Source organism: Mobula hypostoma, chromosome 2 (assembly GCF_963921235.1).
Source record: "Mobula hypostoma chromosome 2, sMobHyp1.1, whole genome shotgun sequence".
Lineage (NCBI taxonomy): Eukaryota > Metazoa > Chordata > Chondrichthyes > Myliobatiformes > Myliobatidae > Mobula > Mobula hypostoma.
This window is the reverse complement of record NC_086098.1, coordinates 109,836,772-109,852,602: the sequence shown is the minus strand read 5'-3', so window position 1 is coordinate 109,852,602 and position 15,831 is coordinate 109,836,772. Positions and strand designations below refer to the sequence as shown.

The 15,831-nt window shown below is 45.7% G+C and overlaps 1 protein-coding gene across 14 annotated transcripts in view; it reads right to left on the bottom strand.

The window, feature by feature from the left end:
- Positions 1 to 15,831, bottom strand: part of ankrd6b (ankyrin repeat domain 6b) — a 198,001-nt gene that overhangs the window by 73,842 nt on the left and 108,328 nt on the right. For 8 of the 14 annotated variants that reach the window (XM_063040383.1, XM_063040384.1, XM_063040385.1 and 5 more), the window contains exon 3: positions 6,170 to 6,532. In XM_063040383.1, the coding sequence (XP_062896453.1) occupies positions 6,170 to 6,289 (120 nt within the window). In that variant the 5' untranslated portion in view covers positions 6,290 to 6,532. Of the gene's footprint in view, positions 1 to 6,169; positions 6,533 to 7,098; positions 7,340 to 15,831 lie in introns of all 14 variants that reach the window. The other 6 variants (XM_063040376.1, XM_063040375.1, XM_063040379.1 and 3 more) reach the window with 1 other exon arrangement.

The following is a 15,831-nucleotide window of genomic DNA, read 5'->3' as shown; positions in this document are numbered from 1 at the left end:
AGCTGACTCTCCTAATGATTTATATTGCTCTTCTCATCAACACAGTAATATTGCTAACGTAAGCACCCCTAGTCTAAATGTTTGTTTTTTTTGGAAAATAGAGAATTAACACAAGTAAAGGGAAAGATTTGGGAAAGGGATAAAAAAAAATGAAAAAATTAAGTAAATAAGTACATAGGGATTGGATAATTATGTCTGCGGGCAGGAACAAGCACGAACAAATTGGGATATAAACACCTACAATGGTTGGTATATAGGCTTGTATGCAACATTTTGGACCAGTGGAAATGGTCCAGAAGGGTTGTATGGAAACTATTATTACCATTTTTCTTAACAACTAATTTCATTACTTAGCCTAATAGGTTAGATTTACCACAGTACATAATTATCTATTTAAATGTTTATTTTGCTTTTATATCATCTCAATGTGTACTTAAGAATGTATAAATAATTGTAGTTTTATACATATAAAAAAATGGAAAAGGTTATATGTGTGAAAAAAGTACATGATAATTGTGAATTCCTTATCCAAATAAAAATAAAATTAAAAAAAAAAGAATTGTAGTATGCTAACACCGGTGCTTCGGATACCATCCGCTTGATGTTGGAGAGAGCGTTTTGCTGCTCAGCTGACCACTCCCATGCTACATCTGGCTTTGTCAGCTGTCTTATTGGCTCAAAGGTATCTGAGAGACTTGGTAGAAAACGGCTCAGATAGTTGACAAATCCGATCAATCGCTGCACTCCCTGCACATCTGTGGGTACTGGCATGTTGAGAACGTCAGCGACCTTTTTAGGATCAGGCTGAAGTCCCTCACTTATGATGAGATGACCCAAAAAGTGTATCTCTGTCGCTCTGAAGACAGATTTGTTTTTGTTGAGCCTGATATGCTGCCCTGCACAATGCACTAATAGCTGCTCACGTTTCACATCATGATCAGCGATCGCCTTTTCCTGCGTTTCCCCTTTTCCGTACACCAGAATGTCGTCTGCGACGCAGATCACTCCCAGTAGTCCTTCCAGCACCTGATGCAGCCTGTGCTGGAAGATCTCTGATGAAATGCTGGTTCCAAACAGGAGTCTGAGCCATCTATACCACCCGAAAAGTGTGTTGAAAGTGGTGAGCACGCTTGATTCACTGTCCAATTTCACTTGCCAGAATGCAGAACTCATACCAAATTTGCTGAAAACCTTAGCCTGTTCAAGATCTGGCAAAATGTCCTCTATCACCGGGAGGGGGCAGTGTTCTCTCCTCAGCGCTTTGTTCAATGGTCGAGGGTCAATGCATGTACGAAGATTGCCGTTCTTCTTCTCTGCCACCACCAACTGGCTAACCCACCTTGTAGGTTCATGGACTGGAGCTATCACCTTGTGGTCTACCAGTTGATCGAGCTCAGCTTTCACTTTCCGCTTCATAGCGTGAGGTAGACGTCGTGGGGGTAACACTGTAGGTTGAACTTCCTCATCAATCTGCAGGTGGGCTGCACCCAGACGCTCTCCAAGTGCATCATCGAACACATCTGCATAGCGTTCTTCTGGTGTGCATTGTTTTTCTTTAAGTGTAGATGCATGCACCCTGCGAAAGTTGTCCTCGTTGACCACAATCAGCTTCATTTGCTGGCTGGCCCTGCTTCCCAGCAATGGTGCAATGTCGTCAGTGACCACGACAAATTTGACAGAATACTTGTGGTTCCTCATGGGGTTACGCAGTTTCACTCTGCACATCCCTTCGGCATCCATGGTGGTCTTGTTCCTCATCATCAGCTTTTTTGTGCATTGTTTTAGTGTGTGGTCTACTCCCTCCAAGTATTTGCGGGGTAAAATGTTAATGCTCGCCTCGCTGTCGACTTGGAAGTCTACTGGCTTTCCAGTGATGAGCGTCTGTGCGAATACGTCATCCTTTGTCCTCAAACTGTTGACCACCAGTGTGACATTGTCAATAAACTCAGTGCTGCTATCACTGTCAGCTTGGTCACCGCTCTGTGCTTCCACCCCATGCACGGGCTTCTGCTTGCATACCTTTGCAAAGTGATTTCGAATGCCACACGCCTTGCACACCTGTCCGTATGCTGGGTATTGTTGCTTGTCTCTTGCATGTTCCGTGCCACAGTACTTGCAAGGGTTCCCTTTGCTTCCGTGGCTGTTCAAGGTGCCTTTTGCTCTGGCTCCACCACTAGCACTAGCCTTCTGTTCAGGATGCTTTGGACCTTCCTTGTTAGTGCGAGGTTTAATGCCATGGACAGTAGTGGACCTGCTGTCTGCAGCGGTGCTGAATGCTTGTAGGTGTGATTCAGCCACTTCTGTGCTTTTACAGATGTCAGTGCAGTCACGGAGCAATAACTTTCTCTCTTGTAACAGACGTTCTCTGGTTTGGGAGTCGTTAATGCCCAGTACGATCTTGTCTCTCAGCAGACTGTCTGACATGCACGAGCAAAAATTACATGTTTTTGCAAGAGATCTAAGGCTGGCAAGAAACGATTCAAAGGTCTCACCTTGTTCTTGTTGCCGCTTGTTGAACAAGTACCGTTCATATGTCTCATTTTTCTCATCGATAGCATATCTGTCAAATGCCTCATCTGCGAACACAAAACTATTGTAGACCTCAAATCCTGATGGTCCAATTGTATGCAAAAATAATGCCATCTGGTATGCTGGAACTGTTTGTGCAGTTGTGCTACGATGCTGTAGTTAGTCCACATCTGCCGCCATGTCTTCCATCCGTCTATCACTCCGCGGTTGACCGTCACGGCCGGTGGCAGGCGGATGCCGCTGACTAGGGGAGGATTTCTGTCCCGACCATGGTTCCCCGGCACGAGGTCACCTGCGGGTGCTGGGTTCCGCTGAGATTCTGCTGTCTCACTTCCAGGCATTGCTACTGCACCCATCTCTACTTGTGGCTGGTTGCTCGTCCAATGCGGCCAAAAAGCTCTATTTTAACTTCATCAGTCAACAGGACTTGTTTCCAAAATGAATCAGGCTTGTTTAGATGTTCCTTTGCAAACATCTGATGATGAATTTTGGCCGCAATGAGCAAAGGTATGTTTGGAGAAAAAAGGGTGCAGAATTTCATGAAAAGAACACCACTTCAACTGTTAAACACAGGAGTGGATCGATCATGCTTTGGGCTTGTGTTGCAGCCAGTGGCGCGGGGAACATTTCACTGGCAGAGGGAAGAATCAATTCAATTAAATACCAGCAAATTCTGGAAGCAAACATCACATCGTCTGTAAAAAAGCTGAAGATGAAAAGAGGATGGCTTCTACAACAGGATAATGATCCTAAACACACCTCAAAATCCACAATGGACTACCTCAAGAGGTGCAAACTGAAGGTTTTGCTATGGCTCTCACAGTCCCCTGACCTAAACATCATCGAAAATCTGTGGATAGACCTTAAAGAGCAGTGCATGCAAGACGGCCCAAGAATCTTACAGAACTAGGAGCCTTTTGCAAGGAAGAATGGGCGAAAATCCCCTAAGCAAGAATTGAAAGACTCTTAGCTGGCTACAAAAAGCGTTTACAAGCTGTGATATTTGCCAAAGGGGGTGTTACTAAGTACTGACTATGCAGGGTGCCCAAACTTTTGCTTCGGGCCCTTTTCCTTTTTTGTTATTTTGAAACCGTAAAAGATGGTAATAAAAAAGTAATCTTGCTTAAAATATTAAAGAAATGTGTTCTTCTTTAACTTTATGCCTTTTGGAAATCAGGTCATCTTTTACTCGCTTAGCTATTCACAGTAACAGAAATTTTGATCAGGGATGCCCAAACTTTTGCATGCCACTGTCAAGAGTATTTAATATAAAATTTACTGGCCATGATCTGTTTAGCAGTTATAGTCCATCAATGAAAGTACTAAAAACATTATCTTTGAGAACACACAAGTATTTTAGAAAAATAATGAGCCAGAATGATTGGTGGTTTTGCACACACAATGAATTGCTATCCGGGGAACCACATGAATGTATGTTGAAACACCAAATCAGGACCCTGCTCTGAAGCACATGGAAAACATTTGTGACAACACCAGTGAACAGAAACTCTTTCATAAGTGCTTGGACACAAGCCACAGCTCTGATTCAGGTATTTGATTAAAAGAATTTCTGGTGTCCAGGCAACACAGAAAAGTTTTGAATGAATTCAGATCTTTTACAAAGCATTCAAGGCTTCTGCTGTTTTAGACCGAGCCCTGGCATTCATTGCAGCTACAAGGGCAAATGCTGCTCACAGATTCAAAGCAGCAACTGCAGCCTAAACTTTTCTCCCTTTAATGATTCAATGGCCTTGTCAGCTAATGTAATATTGCATTTAGTCTCTTTTTATTTGATTGGATTTTTTTTTATTAAAATGGCTACATGTTCTTCATACTTTGGTGAATAGTGACTAGAATTCTATTCTTGGCAAACTGGGCTGTGATACTGTCGGTTATCACAAACTATTATTTTCAGCATTACAGTAGCGTTAATCCAGTTCAATGATATGTTGACTTGAGGGAATGCTATTGTGCAAAATTAAACTCTAGGCCACACATTAACCCTGACATCCTTTCAGGGATGAAAGATTTTATGGAGTGTCACAAAAGAGAAAAGAAAAATAGAGAGACTTGGAGATTTTGAGTGAGAATTCCAGAGCTTAGAGGAGTTAGCAGCTAAAGACTAGGTTCCCAGTGGGAAACAATTTCTGCTTCAACATTGGAGGATATCTTAGTGGACTGTAGGACTGAATGTGATTACAGTGATAGGGAGTGGAGAGGGTTGAATGGATTAGCTAACTGCGAGTCAGGAAGGTTGAGTGAATGAAACGGGGTAATAAAATAATCACTATGTAGCAGAGTCTGGACAATCAGTGAGGGAGGGATGGAGGGGGATGGAGGGTTGGAGGGGGGTTGGACCAGGGTTGGTGGGGGGGTTAGAGGGGGGGTTGGAGGGGGCAAACGGACGAATGGAGAGGGGGCAAATGGAGAGGAGAGATGCATTGAAATAATCAAGACTGAAGACCGCAATTGCAAAGTATCAGAGTTTTACTAGCAAATGAGCTAAAGAAAGAACAGATTGGTAGTGGCCATGAAGAGCTTGCAAAGGGTTCAATGAAAATGGTTGGAAACTCAAGTCTCTGTTATTTACGATCATAACTGGCGAGGGTGTATATCAACCTTAGTTAGTCACCAGGTGAGGGATGAAATTAGTAGCGAAGGAATTGAGTCTTTGTCTCGAATTTAAGGCAATGCCATTGGACCTCCCATTGACTGGGGTAAGTATCTCTTGATCCAGAAATGGATGCTGGGTTAGTAGTCTGTCAATTTAAACAATGTGGAGAGATACAGAGAGATGGGTCTAGATGTGTTTTCTGATGCTGCTGCTAAGGAACATAATGTAGAGGCAAAATGGGTTAGAGTGAGAACAGGCAGAGACAGATATCAATGGACACCAGAGATAACAGCATAGGACTGGGCAGTGAAGCTATTGCAAGCATTTTCTGATTCTAGCTGGGTAGAAACTCTCATCTAATGGCAGCAAAATGGTGGCCACAGCATTGTACCTAGTTAGTCTTCCTGAAGGGAATGAGCGTGAGGCTAACAATTTGTTCACGTAAAAAAGTCCATAGAAATGACCCAGTAGTTGAATTGATAATTGGAAAGGGACTTTGATTTAATGCTAGTTTCTTCTGCCATTATACAAAAAACAGAAAATCAAAACATTTAATTCCATAAATAAGAACGCATCTTCTGCTACAGATATATTAAAGCTTGTTGATTCTAACAATTCATTGTTTGTGAGATGTGCCGAGAAGAATGCAACAGTGATATTCTAAGTTACTATAATTCTGAATATTCACATAATTATAGTTATACTTTTTCATATATTGAAAGAAATGCATCTCTGTCGATAATCAAGTACATCTATTTTGCTGAACATTCATCAAAACCATGAAGTATCTCAAAAGTGAATCAAAAATAAAGAAATTTTCAATTCCTATTTCTGCAAGTGAAGTGCAATTTCAAATCCGGAATGCTCATACTTTTTCTGAGAATAATCTGTTAAAAGTCAAGCACTGCATCTGGGGGTTAACAATGCCACTTAGTATCGAAGAAGTGAGTGACTAATCTGAAAATCTAAGTTAGACAATGGAGAAACAGAAACATGGGCAAGCACACAAACACTTGATGTTGTTACCTTGGTGACGGCTATTTTGGCCCCCTTGTTGATGAGCTGCACAACATTCTCAGTTTGGCCTTTGTGTGCAGCTATGAGAAGCCGTTCTGAAAGCTGAGCAACTGCATCCCTCTGGCTCATGAATTAGTAAAGAAGGTGCTCAGGGCAACCAACGCACAGGTTTTGTCTGTGAAGAAAAATGCAATTCTTGCCCACTGAGCTCTTGAGATTTTCTTTAGGATGTAATGAAACCTTCGAATTGGCTGTCCTTTGATGCAGGTGGTTTTGTAACATGGACAAACACGATATCTTCACGAACATTCAATGTAACTTGCTCCATATGTCATGCGATTGGTTCTGCATCGGGATTATCATCCCTTCAACCTGTGAAATGGAATATGGAAGAGTTCATGAATCAACTGAGATGATATGTCTCAGGATTATTTCACAACTTCATAACATGAACACACTGACTAGAACATATTTATTCCATGTGACGTTCTAATTTTGCTTTGTGACCTCATTTATTTACAGGGGAAACTGTATTTTGAAAAGCAAATGACTGAGTTCCTGGGTACACTGAACTGCATTGCAGAAAGTACTCTGTCTTGTGACAATCAAGAAGATTATAACATACATTAAAGTCAAATATGACAATTACTTAACAAATACACCTGTATACATTCATAGCCTCCTCTACCATGCTTTCTAATATTATAAGATGGAATCTCCCCATAATGAACTCCAGGGATTTTGCCTCCCGTCTGTTCAGAGGACCATTCAATGTGTTGATCACTCTTTGTACACCTATGACTATACTTGCATTATTTTGAACTTCATGTCAACATTTGTAAATTAGAATGCTATTCACTGCCTACTGCACCATGTCAACCACATAAACAATTTAAAATTAATTCATCCAGAGATTTAGTAACAGAGAATTTCAGTACCTTTCTATCTCCCTTCACTTTCTGAGCAAGAAATAAAGGTAGTTCCATAAAGTCTTCCGTATAAAATGACATGATTTCATGTGCCCATTGTATGTACAGTTGGCCCTCCTTATCCGTGAGGGATTGGTTCCGGGACCCCTCGCGGATACCAAAAAACGCGGATGCTCAAGTTCCTTATTTAACCTGTCTCAGTGCAGTGGGCATTAGGACCCGGCGGCGGAGCTCTGAATCTGCAGTGTTTCTGTTCACGAAAATAATCAGAATTACGATTTAAAGTGGAAATAATAAAACGATCAGAAAGAGGTGAAACGCCATCGGTCATTGGAAAAGCGTTAGGCTACAGTTGGTCAACAATTCGAACCATTTTTATAGGATAAAATGAGAAAGGCCCTGCTCGATTAAAGCTACAATTATTACTATGCAACGCAGTGGTTTAATTATCGGGTTTTGGGGTTTTGGGTTTTTGGTCCTCCACATCAATCCGACACGGATGGAGAGCGCGCTCGGGAGCAATCTGTCACTGGATCGAACTTGGGAACTTCTGTTCCCGAGCCCAGCGCTGAAACATACGTTTCTTAAGTATTTTATATGCATAGAAAGGTAAAATATATACTAAGACAAACGTTTGACTAACTGACGCTAAATAATACCGGATGTACCTGTTCCGACTTACTTAGTAAGAGAACTTCCAGTTTTTTTTCAATCCCGATCCATGATAACCTACGCACATCCTCCCGTATACTTTAAATCATCTTGAGATTACTTATAGTATCTAATACAATGTAAATGCTATGTAAAATAGTTGTTATACTGTATTGTTTAGGGAATACTGACAAGAAAAAAAAGTCTGTACATACTCAAACAGCAAGTGCTGGAAGAGCGCTTCTGGGTTTCCTCGACTCGCGGTTGGTTGAATTTGCGCATGCGGAACTCGCGGATATAGAGGGCCAACTGTACTATGTGTTTTATTTACTGAAACAACTCTTCTTGCCCAAGAAGCCACACTGCCCAGCAACCCACCGATTTAACACTAGTCTACTAACCAGTACGTCGTTGGACTGTGGGAGGAAACCAGAGCACCTGGAGGAAACCCACATGGTTCACAGGGAGAACATACAAACTCCTTACAGATGACTCCAGAATTGAACTCCAAACTCTGGAACACCCTAGCTGTAATAGTGTCGCAGTAACTGCTATGCTACTGTGGCGCTCTTTCTCAAAGTATCTAAACTTCAGGGTAAACATTCAAGGTAGTCTCTGTTGTTAATAGTTGACAGGTACCTTCCCATGAATATGGATTCCATCCAGTTTCTTAATTTTACATGAATTTTGTGATCAGAGTACGAGCCATGCTTTGTATTTATCATACCCATAACTACACAATATGGATTGGACCAGTAACATTCAACCTTCAGTTTACACTAACATGCATAGATCTAATTACACATAAATCCAATTAATGTCAACAATTTTGTTTCTGAACAAGGGTAATCCAGAAATGAGATCCACCTTTAGTCCAAAATTCAGTGGAACTACCCAGGCATAGTAATCAGCACTTCCTTTGTTAAATAAGAAAGCTCGCCACCTGACAGAATGTTTTCCACCTCAACTTTCTTTCATTATTAATATTACAATGTTGATCACTCACATCCAATCTGTAAGTTTGCACGATCTTCCTCCACCCTGCTCTCACACTGTGCCAAAATCAAAGTACCATTGCTACTTCAATACATTCTTCATGAGAACTACAGCAAACTGCAGATTTCCTCATCTCAAACATGAGGAATTCTGCAGATGCTGGAAATTCAAGCAAGGCACAACAAAGTTGCTGGTGAACACAGCAGGCCAGGCAGCATCTCTAGGAAGAAGTACAGTTGACGTTTCGGGCCAAGAAACGTCGACTGTACCTCTTCCTAGAGATGCTGCCTGGCCTGCTGCGTTCACCAGCAACTTTGATTTCCTCCTCTCTCTTGTTTGCCCTTTCTGTTTCAATCTTTAGCATTTTAAAATCTGTTTGGCATCATTTCAATGACACTCTTTGATTTAGCTTGTCACTTTACACACACTTTTCAATTTTTATAGTATTGTGCATGACACACCGGGCCCTTCATCTAACCACACCTCATGCCTCTCTAGTAGAGAAGAAAATTAAACTATTAATTACAGGAATTTTGTGTCCAACAGGACTAAATACAATACTGATGTCTGCACTTTTGTTTACTTTCACTTGTTGTAACAGACGTTCCCAGTCATCTCAATATACTTCATAATGAAAAAGGCAATTTCATAGAAAATGCATAATTTTATTTCAAACTATTTAGAATTACATACAGGTCAATTTTTTAATATATTTGTTTTATTGAGTTTGTGATGTTTACATGGAGACCAAAAGATGTTACACCTTATCATACCAGCAGAAATATGATGGTTTAGTTACTTGGCTAAATAGTACAGAAACATAATGGAAACAGAAGCTCCAAAGACCTCATCCCTGAGAGAGGAAGGATACACCAAGATGGGCTACACCTGGAGACAATGTGAACGGCTGGCCCAGGACAGAGGATTCTGGTGAGATACTGTTGGTGGCCTATGCCCCAGCAGGGGTGATGGGCTTAAGTAAGTATGAACTTGTAGCAGTGTGCTACTCACAGCGCTAGAACAACCACACGGAGTCGGTGAGATAGAGTTGCGATGAAAGAGATTTATTCAAACTTCGCAGCCCGCTTTAAAGCCTTCCCATTCCCGCCCTCCCTGGGCGGGATTGCTGTGGGGAATGCATATTCCCAGACCCTTTCTGCGCGCGGGATTTTCCCCCTGCTGGTGAAGATGGCCTGGCGCTCTTTTTGGGGCCGGCCCTCTCCCTGCGCGCGCTGTTGTGAGCCGGTTCGTGTGTGCTAGAAAGTGGGTCGCCACATAACCCTCCCCACCCAGAACCGGCGATACCTCCCCCAATGTCCACAGTCTGGATCGGCCTCTGTTTGGGAGGTCTGCCCCTGCGCCACGGTGCCTGAGCCTGGACCGGTTGCGCCAAGTCCACATGGGCCGGTTTGAGTCGGTCCACCGTGAATACCTCCTTTCTCCCCCCAATGTCCAGCACGAACGTGGACCCGTTGTTCCTGAGCACCTTAAACGGTCCCTCGTAGGGCCGCTGTAGCGGTGCCTGGTGTCCGCCCCGCCGTACAAAAAGAAACTTACAGTTCTGCAGGTCTTTGGGTACGCAGGTCGGGCTCTGTCTGTGCTGTGAAGTGGGTATGGGGGCCAGGTTACCGAGCCTCTCCCGTAGTCTGTCCAGGACTGCTGTGGGTTCTTCCCCTTGCCCCCTTGGGGCTGGTATGAACTCTCCTGGGACGACCAGGGGCGCGCCGTACACCAATTCTGCCGACGAGGTGTGTAGATCCTCCTTGGGCGCCGTGCGGATTCCGAGCAGGACCCAGGGAAGTTCGTCCACCCAGTTAGGCCCCTCCAGGCGGGCCATGAGAGCCGATTTCAGGTGACGGTGGAAGCGCTCCACTAGTCCGTTCGACTGTGGGTGGTAGACAGTTGTGTGGTGTAATTGTGTTCCCAACAGGTTGGAGGTGAACTGGGCGCCCCTGTCGGAGGTATTGTGGGCCGGTACCCCAAAGCGTGCTACCCAGGTTGCGATCAGTGCTCGGGCGCAGGATTCGGAGGTGGTGTCGCTGAGCGGGACTGCCTCTGGCCATCTGGTGAACCGGTCTATCATAGTTAGGAGGTACTGCGCTCCTCGTGACACTGGCAGGGCCCCACGATATCCACATGGATGTGGTCGAACCTCCGGCGGGTGGGTTTGAACCGCTGCGGCGAAGCCTTGGTGTGCCGCTGCACCTTGGCCGTTTGGCACTGCATGCACGTTTTGGCCCATTCACTGACCTGCTTACGAAGTCCATGCCACACGAACCTGTTGGCGACCAGCCGGACAGTTGTCCTGATAGAGGGGTGCGCTAAGTTGTGAATGGACTCGAAAATCTGCCGGCGCCAGACTGCTGGGACAACGGGGCGGGGTTGGCCAGTAGCTACGTCACATAGTAGGGTCCTCTCAGCTGGGCCTACGGGGAGGTCTTGGAGCTGCAAACCGGAGCCTGCAGTCCTGTAACTGGGGATCTCAGCGTCTGCCTGCTGTGCCTCTGCCAGCGCTGCATAGTCCACCCCCTGGGACAGGGCCTGTATGGTAGGTCTGGATAGTGCGTCCGCCACGACGTTGTCCTTTCCAGAGACATGCCGGATGTCCGTCGTGTACTCGGAGATGTAGGACAGATGTCGCTGCTGGCGGGACGACCAGGGGTCGGACACCTTCGTGAACGCAAAGGTAAGCGGTTTGTGGTCTGTGAACGCGGTGAAGGGCCTACCTTCTAAGAAGTACCTGAAATGCTGGATTGCCAGGTATAGTGCCAATAGCTCCCGGTCGAAAGCACTGTATTTGAGTTCGGGTGGTCGTAGGTGTTTGCTGAAGAACGCCAGGGGTTGCCAGCGACCCTCGATGAGTTGTTCCAGCACTCCACCGACCACTGTGTTGGATGCGTCCACCGTGAGGGCAGTAGGAACGTCCGTTCTGGGGTGCACTAGCATCGCGGTGTTTGCCAAGGCTTCTTTGGTTTTAACGAAAGCGGTTGTGGCCTCTTCGTTCCAGGTAATGTCCTTGCCCTTACCCGACATTAGAATGAACAAGGGGCGCATGGTTCGGGCTGCTGAGGGGAGGAAACGGTGGTAGAAATTCACCATACCCACGAATTCCTGCAAGCCTTTGACTGTGTTGGGTCGGGGGAAGTGGCGGACTGCGTCTACCTTGGCGGGCAGCGGGGTTGCCCCGTCTTTAGTAATCCTGTGGCCCAGGAAGTCAATGGTGTCGAGTCCAAACTGGCATTTGGCTGGATTGATTGTAAGGCCGAATTCACTCAGGCGGGAGTAGAGCTGGCGGAGGTGGGACAGATGCTCCTGCCGACTACTGCTGGCTATGAGGATGTCATCCAAATAGATGAATGCAAAGTCCAGGTCGCGTCCCACCGCGTCCCTTAGCCGCTGGAAAGTCTGTGCGGCATTCTTTAGACCAAACGGCATTCGGAGGAATTCGAAAAGTCCGAACGGGGTGATAAGTGCTGTTTTGGGGATGTCGTCCGGATGTACCAGGATTTGATGGTATCCCCGGACGAGGTCTACCTTGGAAAAGATCCTTGCGCCGTGTAGGTTTGCTGCGAAGTCTTGAATGTGCGGCACAGGGTAGCAGTCTGGCGTTGTAGCCTCGTTCAGTCTGCGGTAGTCACTGCATGGTCTCCAGCCCCCCGTTGCCTTGGGCACCATGTGAAGGGGGGAGGCCCATGGGCTGTCAGACCGTCGTATGATCCCTAATTCCTCCATCTTCTTGAACTCCTCCTTCGCCAGTCGGAGCTTGTCCGGGGGAAGCCTTCGAGCACAGGCGTGGAGGGGTGGTCCCTGGGTCGGGATGTGGTGCTGTACTCCGTGTCTGGGCATGGCTGCCGTGAACTGCGGTGTCAGTACTGATGGGAAATCCGCCAGGACCCTGGTGAATTCATCGTCGGGACAGCGTGATGGAGTCCAGGTGTGGGGCTGGCAACTGTGCTTCACCCAGAGAGAACGTTTGAAAAGTCTTGGCGTGGACTAATCGCTTCCCTTGCAGGTCGACCAGCAGGCTGTGGGCTCGTAGAAAATCTGCCCCCAGCAGTGGTTGGGCCACGGCGGCCAGTGTGAAGTCCCACATGAACCGTCTGGAGCTGAACTGTAGCCGCACCGTGCGGGTGCCGTAGGTTCGTATTGTGCTGCCATTAGTGGCCCTCAGGGTGGGTCCCGGTTCTCTGTTGCGGGTGTCGTAACTCGTTGGAGGTAAGACGCTGATCTCCGCTCCAGTGTCAACCAAAAAGCGGCGTCCCGACTGCTTGTCCCAGACGTACAGGAGGCTGACCCTGGCGTTTCCCGGGAATTTGCAGGGTGGTCTGCAGCGGCAGGCCTCTGTGCCCCACTGCTGGTGGTAGAAACACCATTGTTTGTTGGGCTCGCGGCTTGGTGATCTGTGCGACGGATGCCCCTCTCTCTTTCCTGGCATTCCACAGCAGATCTGCTCGGGCCGCCACCTCCTGGGGGTTGCTGAAATCTGCGTCGGACAGCAGCAGGCATATGTCCTCGGGCAGTTGCTCTAGGAATGCCTGCTCAAACATGAGGCAGGGTTTGTGTCCTTCAGCCAGGGCCAGCATCTCGTTCATTAATGCTGACGGCGGCCTGTCTCCCAAACCATCCAGGTGCATTAAGCGGCGTGCTCGTTCGCGCCGTGAGAGTCCGAAAGTCCTTATGAGCAGGGCTTTGAATGCTGTGTATTTGCCGTCCTCCGGGGGCAACTGTATAAACTCCTCAACTTGTGCAGCAGTCTCCTGGTCAAGGGAGCTCAGCACGTAGTAGTAGCAAGTGGACTCCGAGGTTATCTGCCGAATGTGGAATTGTGCTTCTGCTTGTTCGAACCATAATTGGAGTCGCAGCGTCCAGAAGCTTGGCAGTTTTAACGAAACTGCGTGAACAAATGCAGCGTCAGTCATCTCTGGTCCAAATATCGTTTGGGCCATCGGGGTCACCAATTGTAGCGGTGTGCTACACACAGCGCTAGAATAACCACACGGAATCGATGAGTTAGAGTTGCGATGAAAGAGATTTATTCAAACTTCGCGGCCCGCTTTAAAGCCTTCCTGTTCCCGACCTCCCTGGGCGGGATTGCTGTGGGGAATGCATATTCCCAGACCCTTTCTGCGCGCGGGATTTTCCCCCTGCTGGTGAAGATGGCCTGGCACCCTTTTTGGGGCCGGCCCTCTGCCTGCGCGCGCTGTTGTGAGTCGGTTCGTGTGTGCCAGAAAGTGGGTCGCCACAAACTAATAAAAATGTAGCGGCTGGGGAGTTTAATTAAATAGAAAACTTCAATAATAATGAACAGGTAACTACTGATTTGCTGTAAAAATCTGTTTCAAAATGCTTTCTAGAAAATGACTTTAATAACCTGGGCTGAAATTTGTGCAAGACTAGTTCAAAAGGTCTATGTTTGCTCGATAACTGCTTGTCAAAGGTCATGCATGCAGCCTGGTACAGCCGTTCTGATCTATTCTTACTTTCTTCTTCTTACATTTTAATTTACATTATTTTTTGTATTTTTTTTCTCTCACGGTAACACGTCGAAGCTGCACCCTCTCTAACATGCTGGTAGAGAGAGTTTTATTTGGGTTTTCTTTAGCGCTGGAAATGGTTACATCCCGACACGCGGGACAGAAGCAAGGTCACATTGTGTATTCCAGAAACCAGCTAATGCCGGCTGGTTTATAGCAAGCAGAGTGGCAGACACCCCTGCTGAAATCTGGAGGAAAACACACAGAGGATGCAGAGGGGGATCACAAAGTCGAGGAAAGAGGACCGGGTCGAGACAACAGAGACTTATGGAGAAGAGGAGCTCAGTGGGTAATACCGTTCCGGCTGACCGGAAGTGCACTGAGAGCGATAAGTGTAAAGGAATTGGGTGCTTACTGATCTGGTTAACAACAGATGGTTCAATCCAGGGCATATTACGATCAAGGAACGTGTTTGCAGACTGGATATTGAACTTTTTACTGTTGGATTTCGGCCACATTCCACCGTGGTACAACACTTGGCGGCACGGGAGGTCGTTCCTGCCTGTGGCCATCGAACGTGCAGCTCCTCCTGTGGAGGGTCAGACACACTGATCCAATAGACTGGTCCTGGACTTATTTTCCATCTGACATAGTTTGCATTTTGTTGTTTGATTGTTGGTGGTTTTTGTATTGCTATATTTACACTCTATTTTTGGTTGGTGCGGCTGTAACAAAACCAAATTTCCCTCGGAATTAATAAAGTATATCTATCTATCTATCTAAAACAACCTTTAGATGATAAGAAATCAGAACAGGTGCCCTCCATTCAATAATATCACAGCTAATTGAAATTTTGGGCCCTATCCTTGTAATCCTCAGCTCCCCAACTGATTAAAATCAAATTTTATTAACTTTGCATATTTTCAAGGACTTGGACTCCATAGCTTTCTGAGGCAAGGAATCCCAGAGAGTTGCCCCTATCTGAATATTAAATAGATGCCTCCCGGTCCAAGAGCGTTCCACAAGCAGAAACATCTCCCACGGAGCTAACTTTGTACATAGCTTATCTCACTTATGCCTTGTACTGTCGGATTAATACTTTTATACTCCCATACAAACCAACATTCCATTAATCTTTCCAATTACCTGCTGTATCTGTCAGCTGGTTATGTTTCATGTACCAGGGCCACCAAAGCTGTTTGTGTGTGCAGGTTTTCTTTGTAAATAATAAGCTGTTTATTATTCTTCCTTCTGAAATAAACTACATTTTTCCAAGTTATAGTCCATATCAATTTTTTGCCCACTTCCCTTAACCCACTAGAATCACTCTGTAAACTGTCCGTATTCTCTTCACTGTTTACCTTCCTCCATTACAGTACATTTCCTTTCTTAATTCATTAACCAAAACTGTTAACAGCTACAGTCCGACATTAATCCCAGTGACATCCTACCAATTACAGGCTGCAAAGCCTAAATTAATCCCTTTATCCCTATTCACTGCTTCCTGCTGGATAATCACTTCCCTCTCCAAGGTGATAACTTTTACTTTGAAAAGTAATGTTTGGCGTGACACCTTATCAAATGCCTTTGAAAATCCAAATGGAATAGATCTTCTGGTTCT